We start from the raw sequence: 18,883 nt of genomic DNA on the forward strand, positions 1-18,883 counted from the left end.
AATGTCATGGGGTGTGCTTGAATTATAACTGCAGAGCGCGAGCGGGCGGTTCTAGTTGTGTTCTAGCTTGTACGAGATTGAATGTAGGCTTAAACCCCGCCCGCCTAGCTACCTAGGTTCTCACAGCGTTCAACAGGGATGAATATCGTTTTGCAGAGCTTTGCATCAGACGAAAAAGGAACTACATACTTGTTTATAAAGACTTCAGAAAGGTTGCTTACAAAAAATGATGCAACAAGATCGAAAAATATGTCATCAACTTAGAGATATTATAAAATTTGACATATAGGTTATAGTTAATTCAGTTGTAGTCTACATATTAAATCGTGTTGTGGAAGCATATTGATATCTAGACAAAACGCTCAAAACAGAAAACAATAGATAACACAAAACGAAATCTGGTTTATTTCCATAAAAAGGTTTACAAAAGATTACAACTGTTGTTGCAATTAATTGTAGTTATTGGTGGTATCATACTTATACTATTCAGGTTCAAGTAGTGTATTTCACAGCATTATCACACATCCTGTGCAGTGAGTTGTTCCAGCTCTTTAAGCCCAAGTTTATTTATTGTTTTCTCTTTATTTGGAATAAAAAAACATTTTTTCTTTCAAAACAAGCCTTTAGAATCACATCACCGGTGCTGAATGTAAGTTAGACAAATAACTAAGTAACTCAACTCTTTTTTTTTACTTTGAGTTACATAAACTACCTTATAAATTGTTATATTCTTATCCCATTGGACATTTTAGTCTGTCCAAATAATTAGTCAAAGACACCATGAAAGAACACCATGTTCTATTTTAACACATGGACTTGCTTCTTCACAGAGCTCAGGACAAACAGAGTAAATTAACTGTGACTGCTTGTACCGCCAAAGAGACTGAGATTTGAGAAAAGTGAGCCAACTCCCCTGTGGGAAATGAATACTTTCACAGTGTGGCATTTTTGAAACTCAACACTGATTGGTCCGGCAACCTCTGATGTCAGGGTTCAGCCCATTCAGTCCTGGCTGAGAGAACTGTTATGGAATGTCTTACAGCCTTAAGTTCCTACAAACGTCCACATTCACATCTGCATGCACACACAACACTCTCCTGGTTCTGCTCTTTCGGTCAGCATGAGTTGTCCACTGGTGATTCTGCTCTGTGTGGGACTTCTGCACCAGAGTGCGAGTGCTGTCCGTATGGATAAACTAGCACCCAACAAGATCTGTGGAGATGCAGAATGCTCATGTAAGTCAGAGAATTAAAGAGAAGCATGCTGAAAACTGTTGCATGTAAAATCATGAAATACAATGCATGTAATTGTATAGTTTTCTTCCTCTATACTTCCCTTTATTTTCTTGTTTCCTGTGCTATATTAGATGTTATCTCCCTGGCCACAGCCTTGGATGACTTCATAGCTCCTGACTGCAGATTTATCAACATCAGAAGGGGACAGATGGTCTATGTGTATTCTAAACTCATACCAGAGGAGGGCGCCGGAGTCTTCTGGTCTGGAAGTGTATGTGAATATTCGTTACATGTTATTTATTAGCAGTGCAATTCATTTTAAATGCAAAGGAGGGCGAGTGCAACAGCTGTGACGAACAAATAAGAACTTTCTAGCCTTTTTGAAAAGAGCTAAATGTCAAGAAAAAAACATTTGGTTACATATTCAATGTCATTGTAGCTTTAATGAACAAGCATTTAAATGACTTTAACTAAGGAAGGTTAAATGTATAAAGCATTAATAATGTGGTGGTGGTTTATTTGTTGAAAAGGACATGTTATTTTTGCTGGCAGGTTTACAGTGAGCGGTATGTGAACCAGATGGGCATCATTGGATACTTCCCCGCAACTATAGTGAATGAGACACAGAAGTTTACAGAAGACACAGTTAAGATCCCAACAACTGTGAGTATATTGGTCTGTTTCATAACATCTGTAATATATTAGATGATTACTTTCATTTTCGGGAATGATAGGTGGTTGAAAACATTAATCTCACGTTATTTTTTTTCAGAACATGGACTTCTTCTGTGATTAAGACGTGACAGACTGAAGCCTCTTTCTTCTCAAGTCTTGCTTTCAGTAACTCTAGCTTTTATAAAAGTTAGGTAGACAGTCATCTCTCGAGCCAGCGCGTCAGACCCTGTTCTATTACAACCTGTGGTGCTGTCTCCAATCGGAGCAAAAACCTGGACAGCCCTCCATAGTTCACAGTCTGACATCTATCTGTCTTGCTTTGTCTTAAAAAGATACTTTACTCAATAAACCCTTTTTTCATATCAATTGAAAATGTTGATATTAGTTTTCCAGATTGCTACTTTGACTTTTCAGGATGGGTAATTGTACTGTACATTTCTGCTGACACATCTAATAGCTGACTTTAAATTGCCGTGTAGATATTCTCCTGTTATTATCAAATGCAATTTGTAATGCCGATGTATCCTTTTTATTGCAGTGTCAAGGTTTCTTGACACTGTTATCAAATGTTTGATGTTATGATTCCTTCTAAAGCAGCAGGTAGAGAAGTGCTGCTTATCTTCTCTTTTTCAAAAGAAATGTAATCTTTCAGAGAAGTAATTGCACATGCATATATCCTCATGAAATCCATTCATTGTCGACCATACCCAATTAGCCATCAGGTTTTTTCTTCTTTTTTTTGCAGTTTTTGATAAAAGCTCCATTAGATGTCTCATGTTGCTTTGAAATATAGTCACCCCATGCCAGGCAACCTTAAAAGCTCACAAAGGCTGCAAACGGCCATTTAGAGTAATATGACCTTAGTAGCTTTGCTTTTTATTGTGATGAAGTTACTTCAAGGTTAAGTTATTTTCCATTCAGTATTACATTAAATTAGTTACGTAAGTGATATTACATTATTTTGTACATACAATCCCTCTAAATCTTCTGTATCTTGTCTAAATGTCTGTCTGCCAGTTTGCCTGTTTCTCACAGATGCAGCTTCCAGAGAACTATTATGATTAAACATGGACTGACATATTGTCACTGTTAAGACTCTTAAAGGATGATTTAAATCTCTTTTTGATTGGTTTTGAATCATCAGTATCTCTTTTTTTTTTGTGAGTCATAGCACCCACCCAGATACGCTGGTGAATGTAACATCTCAATCAAATCTTTTCCATTCAAAACAGTGGATTATCAGCTCTTTGGATTACTAAAGATGTTTCATTTTAACAAAGAAAGCCTCATTCATTTAGTTTATATTCTCCAGAGCTGCCAGTAAATGTATCTGCCATCTCCTGAATGCTCTTACATGACTGCCACATGCATTGATTTGTGGAGCAACCGCAAACAGGTCATTTTCATTAGTTTATTCCTGTCTGACCTGAGGCTTTCTTAGCAGAGGCAGGCTTACGAGTTTAAGAAATAGGACTGTCACACATTACGATCAATCTCCTATTCCCTTCTCAGCCCAGATCAATATAAACCTGGCTCATATGGGGACATCTACCACAAAATGTCACTCAGCAGAAACATACCTGGGGCATGTCTGAGGGATCTGTTAGTGCAGTGAGAAGAGAAGAGAGAAATATTTCCTGAAGCATTTCTGGAAGTAATTTCAGTTCAGAAAAATAGCATTTCTCTCAATATGTGGTGATATTACAATGACATTGGCGTCATCACCTGAAGTACTAACACTTGTCTAAATGTTTAGCATATTTTGCAGTTGCATTTGCCTCATATGCAAATATTAAAAATACACAAGTCACACCAAGTTAGTTACCCCATCAGACAGCTGTAGTTTTAGGGTGTTACCATGGAGACAGGCAGGGATACCATGACAGAAGAGATTGATGTGTGTGTGTGTGTGTGTGTGTGTGCGTGTGTGTGTGTGTGTGTGTGTGTGTGTGTGTGTGTGTGTGTATGTGTGTGTGTGTGTGACTAGGTGTGTGTGTGTGTGTGTGTGTGTGTGTGAGCTTAAAGGCAGCAGCTGCCAAATGCAGGCTACAGTAGATTTGTTTTTGTTTTTCCAACCAGTGTCGCACCCACACCTCTACGCCCAGCAGCGCAGTATCCTGTAAAGCTGCGAAATCAACAGCTTCAGGTTTAGTTAGCATTTGAGCGTGACATTTTAGACTGGGGAAACATGAGACCTTTTTCTATTTCTTTTTACATCCCAAAAAACGTGTGAAAAACACTGTGTGATACTGTGAAACAAAGACGTAGTACAACAGCTATTACTCAGAAGTCACATCACTATTTCTTCATTCCAACCACTGTAGCAGATTTTTTCTCAAGGATGAAGCAATTATACAAAGGAGAGAAGAAAATATAAGCAGCCAAAAGATAATTTCACAAACATTTATTTGTGAGAGAAGACATCTCAGAGCAGTGTACTGGAAGAAGTATTTTCTGTTTCTAAAAAAAAAAAACCTCAGATTCAGCAAAATTCATGTGGGAATGAAAAAAAAAGATTGAGGTTAGAAGAACATTTGAAGCGCAAACATACTGGTCCCCGGATATGGGATGACTCAGGGTGTAAAAAGAAAATTTCTTTCCAAACGACAAGGGGCTTTGTCCTCCTGAGAAGAGGTATTCACTTAGGACAATGACACACATACAACTCCTATATTATCCACTAGAGTGATGGGAAACTTTATTCTATGCCTGACTAGAGGAAAAAGCATGCACAGGTGTGTCTGTTGTGATTGACTTAATCAGTAGTGCCTTCAAAGTGCTTGAATGATAGTGTTTGTCGGCGCAGATTTTCTTCAAGGGTGTCAGAAAATGCCAGCTCACTGCTTATTTGAACTAAATCAATCAATCAGTCAGCACAAATCAATCACTGCTAAAGCCTGAGGATCCGCGGCGTCCTTCTCACTTGATTAATATCCATTACATTTGAAAATGTATTTGTCAGTCCAGTTTTGTGTCAAGAATGTGTGACCACCAACCGTTAACACACTTCAAGGATAACAACAATACCTATAGAAGAGTTTAATCAAGAAGAAAGTGCAGCTTCAATTATATTCTTTTACTTCACTATTTATCTATGTTACTCTCTTGTTCTCTTTCTCTCTCCATCTGTGTTATACCTCTGACTCATATAATTGCACAAGCTAGTGTAATTCCACCCATTTTTCTCCGTCATACAAAAACACAAAGAAACCATTGATTTCAAGGACACCATTGTATCTACTACTTGGGTATTACTGCTGTATCCTGGAATAGATAGAGTTCTTGAGAAGGCATTTAAACCTGTATTTTGGAGAATAAAAAGAAGAATATGTCATCAACTTAGATGAAGTGTTAAAGTTTCCTAAAAAGTGCGTGTGTGGAAGAGGATTGGCTCAATCTGCGTCTTTTCAGAGTACCAGTAATGTATGATGCAGTCCATATTGATGAATCCTCATCGCTACGGTTGCCTGCGCCACATTTCCATCACACCTGAATAAACCCTTTTCTGCAAGACAACCCTGTCCTCACCTTCCCCGTCCAATGAAATCAACTTCCTTCCATTCTTTATTTCCCTCTGTTTTGCCTGTCACCGTGGTTACCAAAAAGATTTAGGGAAAGGCTACTGTGTTTTTTTTGTGTCTCTCTGTGTGTGTGTGTGTGTGTGTGTGTGTGTGTGTGTGTGTGTGTCTGTGTGTGTGCGGGGGGGAGATGTTTGGGTGCTGAGCACTGTGAAAGAGGACCTTCAATCATGAGCCACGAGATGCTTTGTGTAAAGCAGCTAACCATCTCTAATTGGCTGCTAAAGTTATCTTGGTCAAAAGGTCATAAAGCCGAAAGGAAAAGACAGGATATGAATGCTACCATGAGGAAATTAGGCACAGCCATTAGCCTGTCATTTTGAAAAATATCAAATCAAGAGACCTCATTCTGAGACTAGTTTGGCACATTAGTTACTGACATAAGGGATGATAAACGCATAATAAAAAGGTCCAGTATGTAGCAAGCTAATAATAAAATGACATGATTGAATGATGCTTTTGCCCTTGACAAACATTTCACTGGCTACCGTTAGCCAAACAGTGTCCTTACAAAATGGTATGATCCTGTACGATCGTCTGGATTTGAATTTGATGTGGATAGAGCATAACTGATAAATAAGAGAAGAAATCGCCCTTAAAAGAATAAAATCTACAGCAATATGTTACAAGTCATCTCATCAGATGTACATTTCTAAGACAATGCAGTAAAGCATAATGCAGACAGTACATCTCAGTAAGTGCTCAAAATCATTCAAGCACACATGAAAGTGTCGTGCCCGAGGGAATCCGACTTACACTCGTCAGGTGGCCAGAGACATAACTCCGAACAAATGCTAATGTGCGATATGCTCGAGCAGTGTTTGGCCTCACAGCAAAAAGGTTCAGTTTGAACCTGCCGGCTGTTTGTATGTTCTCCCTATGCCAATGTGGTTTTCCTCCAGGTGCTCTGGTTTCCTCCCGCAGTCCAAAGACATGCAGGTAGGGTTATTTCAAGACTCTGCATTGCCTGTAGGGTGTAAATGTCAGTGTGAATGGTTGCATGTCTCCATGCATCAGCCATCTTATTGGTGGATGTGTCAAATCAAATCAAATCAAGTCAAATGTCTTTATATAGCCCAATATCCCAAACTACACATTTGTCTCAGAGTGCTTTACAGACTGTACAGCATATGACTCTCTCTGTCCTTAGACCCTCGCACCGCACAAGGAAAAACTCCGCAAAAGAAACCCCATAATTAAAAGGGGGAAAATGGAAGAAACCTCAGGGAGAGCAGCTGAGGGGGGGATCCCTCTCTCAAGAGGGACAGACGTGCAATAGATGTCGCGTGAAATGATGTCACGATGTGTGTTGAGAAAACCGTTTGATCACCACAAAAACAATAGCCTATATGAGCTGGGTAATACTAGTTGGTGTTTGCTGTTTTTAATACATTCTATTTTATTATTCTCAGGGACATTGCACATTGATCAACATTTTCTGTGTGGTGTGGCAAGCTAACAAACAGTCCGGTTCCAGAAGACTGAAAAACTGTTGGTCACTGTAGATATTAAATAAATCTCTTTACAGAGAGCCCTGAAAATATGTGTGGGTCTCACAAAACTTTGACAACTGAAATCAATGAAGCCGTATGAAGGCTGTCATTCCTTCGGGTGCATTATTGTGACTTGGAGGTAACAGATAATTCACAATACTACAAATATTATGTCTCATTTTGAAAATCAACCCAAAAAATCACCAAAAAGGGATCAGTCCCTTTTTTCTACAAACCCATTTTATTTTTCATCAAAGAATAGAGCATGAACACATCTTAGTGCACGTACTCTTTGCTTCTCCACTGCTGTTGTTGTGCTGTGTGCATCCAAACATACGCACTGCTTACACGCAGCGGGGCGACTAGTTCAATCCGACACATAATTGCAGTGATGGCTGAACGAAAGAGGAGCATCGTTTGGAGCTATTTCAGATTTAGCTTATTGATGATGCATTCACCTCATCACCTCCCGTGCGTTAAGTACACAAGTCACTTTTAATAATAATTAAAACTATCTGTATCGTGTGTCTGAGATTCTGGCCCTGTAATGGATCAAAACCCAATTTTGCAGTATGGCCCGCCCGTACCTCACAGTCTTGTCTGCTTACTTCCTTGTAGCATAAATAATGCATGCGTTTATATAACACATGGCTGGAGGTCTTAGAAAACACTGTCTGCTGTGTTTGATGCCCACATGTCATGACTACACATTGTCTACACGGTAAAACAGTTGAAATCTCAGTAGAGGCTATTCAGTTTGTTTGCATAATATCACTGTGACACTAATAATACATTTTTCTTTCCATATATAAACACCAGAACATCTAATTCACTTCTCTGAGCAGATACAGAATGCTTTAGTCCTCCCTCAATATGACAGTATGTTGTAAGGGCCCTATGTTACCGAGATCTGGTGTCCATTTTGTCCCAGGGAGTCTCCTTGCATTAGACTGACAGATTATTGAGGCAGAAGAGAAATAACCGGCTATCACTCCCTTAATTCATAGCTTTTGGAGTCGCAGAAATCTTTTATCAGAAATCTTCTATGTCCTGTCTTTAAATATATATTTTTTTGCAGTGGGTTTTTCAGAAGCCTCTGCGCTATGAATAGGCTGAGTGTTTGTCATGACAACCAATAACCCATTACAAAAGCAGTGAGGCTAAGTAAGGCAATTTAGTGGTGAAACAAAATTGTGTGTTGCAGGATTTCTCAGTGTTTCCTTTCACATACGCATGTGGGTGAACACACAGCAGAATGGACTTTTATATTGGAACATTGAATGTGTTGTGCTCATTTATTTGCTTTCCTGGTGTATTAAAAGTGTATTGATGACATCATTTGGATGCTTTTCTGTAATATGTTTTTATTTTTATTTTAGAATTTTACAGCAATGTTGTTTAATATACATAATAAGCATTGTCATTTTAATCAAGCAGTTTAATAGTGCCATTGTTATGCACCAGAAGTGGGAAGAATGGTCCTACATGGCTCATTACTTTTAGATTGTGTTTGTTAACACGCCATTGTAAGAGAATAACTCAAAATTCAATAAATAGTACCAGTGATTGAATAACAATAAACACATTTGTTCTTCCGAGCTGTATAGTTCTAAATTGCTTGTTTTTTTTTAAGCATAGCAGCGTTCATTTTTAATGTTGAATCTCAGTACGCTGCATAAGGCTGCGGTTCGGCTGTTAGGTTAATCCTTTCTTTCGAGTTCCATATCTCCCTCTTGCAGCCACCCACAGCGTGTAGCCAGAGAGTGACATGACAGCTGTAAAATAACTTATAATTATGGAAGAAATGGTCATGTATTACTCAATTTGTTCAAATGTCCAATCACAGGGGGGGGTTGGGGGGGGGGGGGGGGGGGGGGTGTATCTGCGTCACAACATGTACATCAACCTGACAATGACAAATGAGTGTCAGAATAAAACGACATCCTGCTTTGTGCAAACCACTTGCCTCTGAGCCCTTACAGGTAGGCAGGTTGTCCCAGAGTGCATGTTGATGCTTTACAGAGCCCTTGGGAAGTTTATAGACGAACCGGGTTTGTTAAGCTTAATGGTCCTTGTATTGATTGGCTAGGGTATCCTCACAAATCGCAGGGGTAGAATGAACAATGAGATTCTCATTGAGGATCTCTAAATGCATTTCAGCTTGTAGTTTTATTGACCCTTCTGGAGCGGCCATCGCAGGGTTTATTTACACACTTTGCTCGCAGCCTATTTTTACAACTGCGCGATGGATCTGTGAAGAAGGTGTTGAGGGAAGTGCACATCATGCACATCACGCTCGACTGTTATAATGGAGTGAACAGCTTTTAAATCATATCTAAAATAAAGTGGTTGTGGTCAGTAAAGTTGGAAAGTGAAAACAATGAAACTATATGCAAATGAATTACCTTTACGCGATTAAATAAATGAGGCTACACTGAATAAATGAATCAGCCGAGGAGAGAACTGCTAATTAGCTGTGCTGACTTCACAGTCAGTAGGCAGAATGGCAGGCTTATCGCTTAGCTGCTGTCAACTCTGTGCAGCTACTGAGCCATATGGAGACTGTGGCCATCACTAATCCTAGCCCGGATCAAACGATGCAAGTTCTCACATCTGTGTGAAGAGTCTGATGAAAGGTGTCTACCTCCGTGTTTCCATGAGAGTCACCGCCGCAGATTAAGTGCGCACCGTTCACAAACACAAAGGATATAATCGAAAAAAGCCTCCCAGCTGAGCCGCAAAGAAAAACATGCTCACCCAAATGCACACATACAATAGATTGGTTTTTTTTTACGCAGCGTTTCTCTGCAACCGTTGTAACCTTTGTTCTCAGTAACCAACGCTTAAATGTCAAGTGGTTGTGTTAATGATTTTATGTCTATATTCCTGGAAGTGTTTACTTCGTATCACCCTTTTCCTCAGAAGATCTCCTCTTTCATTTACTCCTTCCTGGCAAAGGAATTAGGAAAATATAACGACGGAATTTTAAACATTGCTAAATAGCTAAACCACGTAATACGTTGCTAATTGTTTGTGGCAGAGACATGTTTACCCTGTGCCCTGTGTGGCCTATGAAAAATATCCATTGTTTGCTTTTTTTAATGGACTATGCTCTTTGGCAGCTAGTATAGAGGGCAGCACTAGAAAGAGGCTTGGAAATCTCTGAGATACCATTACCATTAGCCCTAATGTCCTTTTAAAATGGAAAGAGCATCAGTACCCACACACAGAGACTGCTGCGCATGCTGCTGATGCTGTTTGCGTAATACAGCCTGATTGTCATCATATTCTGCCAAGGTTACTTGGCCTGTCCCCTTCCTGTTGTCACAGACACATTAGCCTCTTGGTAAAACAGGCACACTTTTCTGAAGCTGATGAGATGACGTTGAGTATTTAACACACACAATGTCTAATGACGCTAACCTAACGGAAACAAATGGAAAGAATGAGCTCTTTCACTAACACGACAATTTCCCAGTGAGCTATATGTGTTTTGAATGAGGACATGGAGCTCAACATGAGCTTGTGACAGTAACATTAGTTACATGATGATTATTTCATGTTGTACCTCAAAGGTCAGGCTGTCTCATCAGACTATAAAGGCATGCAATGTTATACCCTGGATTGCCCGACTGAAGCTGATAATTGCTCCGACATCAGATTGGAGGTGGCTGGCTTCGACGACTTAATGACCGTATGAAAGGAAATGGGAAAGTTGGCAGTGTTGTGAATAGCTGAGTACTAGGTCCAGTTTAGGAGGCTTGATTAGAAAAAATCAACAGTGTCAAATCAGAATTATCAGCAGCAAGTGTGCCTGAGGTGTTTGAATCTGGCATGTTGGGGTGCACTCGGCATGATACACTAGTAATGGCAATTTAACATGACATCAACGTCACTTCTGACACGCTGGGCATGAATGAAAGCCTGGGAGATGAGAATAGCTGATTCACAAACTTGCTATAAACTCTAAAGCACCCGGTGATATAGTTTAGCTAATTACTGTTGTGCTTTTGAAAAATCATCCCATTACGTGACACAGATCAGTAGCTCCTTGTAAATGGGTTCTGCTTAAAATACAACCCAAACAACTTTTCTACCTAAAGGCCTTGTAAACTCAAAATACATTTTCCAAACTGCCAATTTGATAAAACTACAGTTACAACAATTAAATGATTGCAGCTTGGTGCACTGACATGTTTCATTAGCGGCAAAGCACAAACCCAAAGACATTGTAAAATAAGTTCCCTCTATGAAGTGTCACAGATTCACCATCCATCCATCCATCCATCCATCCATCCATCGTCTCCTGCGTATGCGGAGTCGGGTCGCGGGGGCAGCAGCTCCAGTAGGGAACCTCAAACTTCCCTTCTCCGGGCCACATCCACCAGCTCCGACTGGGGGATCCCGAGGCGTTCCCAGGCCAGTGAGGAGATATAATCTCTCCGCCGAGTCCTGGGTCTTCCTCGAGGTCTCCTCCAAGCTGGACGTGCCTGGAACACGTTCATAGGAAGGCGCCCAGGTGGCTTCTTTACTAGATGTCCGAACCACCTCAACTGATCCACAGATTCACCAACATTTTCTAAATTGATCACAAACTATTTATATAATTTAGACACATATTGGTAGTCTCTGATGTTCTACATGTTATAGTGCAGATCTTTTCTGGAACATAGTTAACTGTGCTATTTCCTTCAAAGTGTGAGTGAGTTTACCAATTAATCAAATCAGACTGAATATTTTTTCATCCTCTCTCGCTTGATGAACGTGATTCATCTCTGACGTTAATTTGCATGTCCTTTTATTCCCTCCTAGGTGGTGCATTCATTAGGCAGCACAGAATACTCACCTCCAAATAACTAATACACAGAGGGAAATAATTATTATGATTATGCATAATCTTTGCCCGCACAGTTGTTTTTCTTTTCCAATTAAGCTAAATTTATATTCGGAATACGCTTTGAATAACTAAGCAGGTGGGCCCATTGCTTCTGCTTCACCTCCACTGCTGTTTGCGAGGAAAGCTGTTTGAGAACTGCACTGCTACAAGCTGTGATGTTGGATTGTTTTTCCACTGACCATTAATAATACAGGATATTTTTTCCCATACTGGTGCTAAGCCTCGGCACGAACCCACCGAGTTTATGTTTCATTTGTTCAGGGATTTATAGAGGGAGCTGGGTAGAGAGAAGAAATGACAATTGCATAGTTTATCACTCCAGTTGGTGAATAAAACATAATGCAGCTGGTAAAATAACACAATGATCAGTTGTGCGTTTGTTCACTGCTTTTCAGAGAGCAAGTTGAACAAGTTGAACCATCATAAACTCTGCGTGCATTGGCGCTGAGCTATGCGTGTTCACCGGAGCGGCGGCCATGCTTCTTCGCTTTGTCGCAGTGTTTACATTGAAAACAATGGAGGTGGTGGCGGCACCTTTACGATGGATCACATGACTATGTGAAAGCCATTTCGTAATAAAAAACCCATGGAGAGTTACCAAGTGACTCTGTAGTTCCTTTCAGCCTTTCAAACCTTTTAACGTCTTTTAACTCGTTTTTTTCATTCTCTGTTTTCATTAGAATCCTCTAAAAACCCAGCGAAGCAAAGTTAGAGATGGTGGTGAACATTGTGTGTAACAGCTACTAGATAATGGAGCATTTAGCAGCTAAGAGACACATTTCCCTCAGGAGTTACTAGAGACCGAAACAGAGCTAAAAGAGAGTGAATATTGGACGTACATTGGGCAGGTTGATAATGTTGCTCTGTATCTGCTGGATGTGTAAATAGGCAACTGTATGCTAACGAATCTGTATGTATCTGTATGCTAACAAATCTGTATGTATCTGTATGCTAACGAAAGGTGATAATAGCCCAAGTTTATTGAATACATACTTTGGATATTTTCACTGTGCCTGAGTGCGGTAGCATTAGGTATGTAAGTGTTGGCTGAACCACAGATTAGTTGTTTACATTGACTACATATAGAGAGTTTGGTAACACCCTAATGACATTAAAATGTTCATGTTAAGTTGCAGCTGCTTGGCCGTATGGGGTAAAGGTTTCTCTGTTTACAAATAGCTAGGATGATAGACTCTTTGAAGTATTACAGTACTTTAAGGTTTATAATATGCTCAAGGTTAGCTTAAGGCGAAGCAGAAGCACAGGCAGGAATATCAATAGTGCTCATATTAGCTAGCACCCTGCAGAGAGAAATATCAAAACATCACAGCAGTGTACTACTGGACCACACACATGAAAGCTTTGGGCTGTGGTAACCTGGATTACCTGTTTCCCCACAGCACGGTATTTCCTGAGACTCCCTCTATGGTGCAGTGGGGATGTAAACAGCTCTTACATTGCAATATGAACATTTTATGAGATGGAAGGGAGAGGAAATGTTTAACTAATTTGCAAAAGGAGAGAGAAAGAGAGAAGGAGGGCATACGAGTAGGGTGCGAGTGAGGAAGGATGAGAGTGATGAGTTCAGTTTAATCTTCTTCTGCACTGTGTTGCGTGGTCCATGACAAATCGAGCCGGTGTTTCCACCTGAGTTGGCCTAGCTGTCTGCCACGCCTCACAGCACATCAGGCCCAACATAACCTTGTGTTGTCCCTCTGATCCCTGCTATGTGCTTCTCCAGCTGCCCTGGTGGAAGTAACATATCTGTACGACACAGTGTTACAGCCCAATCTGCTTTCGGAGTAGCTGCATTTAAATCCTACTTTCCGTGACTTACTCTGACTTTACATCTCCTGTGCAAACTTACATTTGATATGTGTCAATTTATTCACAGAATTTGGTATTGATTACATCTTGGTTTGCATGAATTAAGCATATGACTGAACCAAGAAACCTTTAACCGCCTGCTTTCATGTCTAGAAGACCACAGTTGAAGCCAAATGAAATGATTGAATGACACCAGGGTAATGATATGTTATCACATGTCAACCCTCGGCCATTATGAAAACCAGTGAAGTCTGTTGGTTTTGATATCTGTCTACCTGTGAAGGCCGGACTCTTATCTCACAGAACCAGAGGCAGGCAGTGGCCTCCTATGATATAGAGAGAATGGAGCAGAGAGACACAGAGAAAGAGATAGAGCGAATGAAACCATTACAAGAGCAGCTCCCGGCACTATCCACACTGCAATCAATGCGGATATAGTACCCACAATCCTCCTCTCACTCAGAGACATCCCGTCCCACAACACTGGCTGGCACTGACGGAGCAGTAGAGTATAGAGATGCCTCTGAAATGACGGCTTAACTACAGGGAGGCATAAAAAAAGCCTTTTGCGTTTGTCTTTTTTTTTTTTTATCTCTGCCTTTCTCTGCACTGCTCTTATTATCTGGGGAAATGATAGAGAGGGATACTGTGAAATGTCGGCTCCATTTGGAGGTGTTTAACTTGAGGATTCCCAAGTTAGCTTATGCTCTCTCGGTGAATGTTTGCATTTTAGAGAGTGTTGGTTAAATCAGCATCTAAATGTGAGCAAAGGAATGAGATCTCTCTTTAACAATAAAATATTCATAAACTCTGCATATAAGATGCATAAAAACAGCTTTAGTGCTAATGTACTGAGTGTTTCTGGATTGATTTCATTTAGCATTGAAAACACTACAGTGCAGCAGTGAAAGATCAATACTCTTGTCTCTGAGAGCTAGCAAACAATTCCAGTCTGGTGGAAAGCTTGGTGGCCGAGGTTGCAGAGGCTTTGTCTTGGTTTTGTGATCCTTATGTTGTGGTGTATGCACATGTTTATCAGTTTGTATGATAAGCATGTGCACACACTGTCTTATCTCGCATGTTTTCTGTGAAACTCACAGCGGAAACACCGACAGGCAGCCTACATCCACTCCAGCCTCGGGCGATTATGAAAAATTAAAGATCCATATTTTTCTGCTCCTCCTCCAACACCACCGCAGATACACATCCATGGGTTTTAACAACTCCATTAATGTTGTTTTGTCATCTCTGCACAGCCTATAATATAGGGTTGCCTAATCAAAAAGAATAAAATAACAAATATCCAATTTCCAAAAGTCTCTAGAGCTTTAAATTAACAATCAACCCATAATCATTTCATATTATATGTTTATTTGGTACAAAGTCATCCAACAACAGTAAGTGCTGCCATGTGAACATATGATTGCTATTATTATGGACTGTTCAGTTTCCAATGAAGTCTGCAAATTGCTTAACAAAAGCTTACAAAGAGTTCAATCTTTAATAAAATTGTGCTGTGAAGCCTCTTTTCCAAATAAAGAAAGCACGATCTCTAAGCTATTAGGAAACAATGAGGAGGAGGAAAAGTCTTCTCTGTGCTACCAGGGAAACATTAGGCATCTCACTTTGTGTTCTTGTTAGGAGAAGGTTCACATGGCACAATATGTTTGAGGCCGTTGTTCAATCCCTATTGTGCGGTTATCCATCAAATATTTACTATTTTAACTTGAATATCCTAATTTCACACTCTGTTTCAATGAAAATGCCCTCTCAAATTTCATTGCAGATAATGTAAAAACTATCAATACAGTTTAGTAAGATCAAGTGACAATTGATCATTAAATAAAAACAAATAGATAACAAGCTTCTGCTTTCGAAATGACTTTGAATCTATAATATTACATTAGTATTTTCCAGGATGCCTTGTACTTAATTGAAAAGTCTAAAACACAGTCTACATGCATATATTGACTGCTTCAGAAACATTACATAAGTTGAACCTTGTGTTGAGAATTACTTTTCAAACTTTCAAATCTTTATTCATGTTTGAATAATGAAATAAATCATCTTGTTCTTATATAAATACAAACAGTGCAAACCATGAATACCTCTTAAATCATCTTATGAGTTCCAAAGCATCTTTATAAGCCATCCATCCATCGTCCACCACTTATCCGGGATCGGGTCGCGGGGGCAGCAGCTCCAGTAAGGAACCCCAATCTTCCCTTCTCCGAGCCACATCCTCCAGCTCCAACTGGGGGATCCTGAGGCGTTCCCAGGCCAGTGAGGAGATATAATCTCTCCACCGAGTCCTGGGTCTTCCCCGGGGCCTCCTCCCAGCTGGACGTGCCTGGAACACCTCCCTAGGGAGGCGCCCAGGTGGCATCCTTACTAGATGCCCGAACCACCTCAACTTTATAAGCAATTCTCATAAAAGTAGCAAAGTGATAAGGTATCATATAAAAGGTGAAGTATGTTTTTGAGCACTTTAAGATGGTCTCCAGTCTCCTGAATCCCAAACACAACTGTTGGGGTAAAATGGATCCGCGCTTCGTCTTATTCTCATCATACTGTATTTTCATTATAAAAGACCAATACATTCAATAAGAGTATAATATAGGTACACATTTCTTGCACAGTTTTTAAATGGTTTAAAGTAAATGCGTCCATAGATGAGCACTCCTCTGATGAAATGGACCTGAAATCTGGGGTCCCGCAAGGCTCTATCTAAGGCCCATTTATTTTCAGTACTGTATATGTTACCACTTGGTAATATTATTAGAAATCACAAAAGTCAATTTACATATTGCAATGCAACCTAGCTAAACATCTCTGTTAGCTCAAATGATCACAGTTCTATCAATTACCTGATTGCATGCATCTCTTAAGTCTGTGGATGACCCCGAACATATCGCAGTTTAATCAAGACAAAACTGAGATCCTAGCCAATGGGGCAAAGGCTGAGAGCGACAAACTGTCTGACCACCTAAAATAACTTACAATAAACACCAAGGAACAGGTCAAATTTAATTTTGAGTGCCACATTACAGATGTCACTAAAGTGTCCTATCATTTAAGGCACATTGCCAGAGTCAGAGATTTAATACATGCCCTTATCTCTAGCAGGCTACACTACAGTAACGCTATTCTGTGGGGTTTGTCTAAGAAAGCTCGTACAGAACACAGCAGCACGTGTTCTGACAGACACCAGACAGACAACCCACATTACCCCAATCTTAAAATCTTTACATTGGTTATCTGTCTGACATGGTTATCAGTCTGACATGGTTAAGACGTATGTGCCTGCTAGGTCCTCTCACTCCAACCTCTTGATTGTTCCCGAGGTCCGAACTAAAAGGCACAGAGAGACGGCCTTTGTTAATCATGCCCAACACTCTGGAACAGTCTGCCTGAAGGTCTCTGTGGGCTTTCTAATCTAATCAGTTGACTCTTTCAAACTAAATCTTATAACACATCTATTTACCATCGCTTTCTCCTGAAGTATTTTCACCTGATGGTTGTTTTATCTTGTCTTTTTTAATTCTATTGTATTTGTTTTTATGGTTTTATCGTAAATGTTGTGATTATCTGCTTGTATGTTAAGCACTTTGTGTTGCATTTTATGCATGTATAAATAAAGTTTATTTTGTACATCAGGAACAACTTAAGCTGAGTAATATCATGCATATTATACAACCAACTTGATTATACACTGCACAACTGAGTAACATGATTTCCACCATGTTAAATTGAGTCAATTTCAACCGTAACAATTGCAGGCTTACCTGTGCGAAGCAGAGGTGTCAGTCTTTGAGTATTACTTCCCACAGTGGGAGATGGAGCAGCTTTAAAGGCATACAAACGCCTACACCTCTCAAAACATCAATTGTTAGTGATTTGTCAGAGAAAAAACAACTGTTAAAAAGCAGATGAGGCTATAGCTTTTCTTTGCAGGTTTTCCCGACATATACATATGATGGAGGGGATTGCAGTTCATGCGAATCTGCAGGCAAAACACGAGTGTGGATTAGTCACGAGGGTCGAGCAGAGAAGAATGGCGTAGTGATGGAGAAGGGAAGGTTGCTGGCTTGCCCTAGCTAAATAAATAATCTCTGGGCTGCAGAATTGAAGGAGTGTGGGAGGAGGTCTGTAGGGAGCATGGAAACAGTGATTAGTAAAAGCGGATCCACTTATAGAAAATCCACCTTCATTATTTTTCCAGACTTCTGTGATAACTGATCCACGTGCTATTGTGCTCCCTTGGTACCACACCTTTCAAATAACATTATGTAATAGTGAACATTGCACGTGACAGTACGCCATTATGATGACAGATTAGCATCTTTTAAAGAGGTGCACAGAGATGATCACTTTGAATACAAAAGACTGTTCATAAAATAAAGGCTTTTCTTATTCTCTGCATGTACATTTCTATCTCACATTTCACTGAACAAGTGAATGATTTACCGGTATGACTGCAGAGCATGACATTTCTCAACACCAATTTCACAATTTAAGCTGCTTTTATGAAGCTGTCTCTTGAAATTTATGCAACGCTAAATACTTGAAATATGAGAGCTAGCTAGTGAGATAAGCAGGACTGTTTTTTTTAATCTTGTTTTAGCTAAATCTTGTCGAGATATTTGTTTAAACTATAGACAGTGTGGGTTTTAGGGACAGCAAAGGTATAATTCAAAATCAGAAAAACAAAAATAAATCCTGCTTCAGTCTACACGCTTATGAATAAAAACACATACAGAGTTCTATTATTGGACAACCTGCTGTTTCTAAAATGGGCCACTGAATAAAAGGGGCCCTGGGGGCATCTTTATTTAAGACAGGGCAATGACCTGTCGCATAAGGTGACTACTGCAGAGTCCTTATTGTTGAACTGAAAAGACGAGCTTTCCAGCTGTGCAGCAATAATCATACATGCTCCTTTTCACTGAACCTTGTCTGTATAAGGGAAATTAATAGCATCACCCACCGGAACTCGTTTCTCCCTCTCGCTCTCTACTTTCTCACATATGCACACCTGCTGTTACATCAGTCTACAGCAGCCCTGTGACCCTTTCATGTATCGGAAAGCAGCGAGGAAGCACGAGGAAAGCAGGGGAGCTGGAGTCCTTTAATGAGCAGCCTTTGTAAGAAAAGTCTTTTTTGCACGGTTCTTTCTGA

At 40.0% G+C, this 18,883-nt stretch overlaps 1 protein-coding gene across 1 annotated transcript; it reads left to right on the top strand.

Annotated features, from left to right (window-relative positions):
* Window positions 1-15: 15 nt before the first annotated feature.
* Window positions 16-2,991, top strand: LOC115019719 (otoraplin-like). Its single transcript, XM_029449249.1, has 4 exons — window positions 16-1,235; window positions 1,367-1,506; window positions 1,788-1,898; window positions 2,008-2,991. Exons 1-4 carry the CDS (start codon window positions 1,079-1,081, stop codon window positions 2,029-2,031), a joined length of 432 nt encoding a protein of 143 aa, XP_029305109.1. The 5' UTR covers window positions 16-1,078; the 3' UTR covers window positions 2,032-2,991.
* The last annotated feature ends 15,892 nt before the right edge of the window (window positions 2,992-18,883 follow it).

Source organism: Cottoperca gobio, chromosome 15 (assembly GCF_900634415.1).
Source record: "Cottoperca gobio chromosome 15, fCotGob3.1, whole genome shotgun sequence".
Lineage (NCBI taxonomy): Eukaryota > Metazoa > Chordata > Actinopteri > Perciformes > Bovichtidae > Cottoperca > Cottoperca gobio.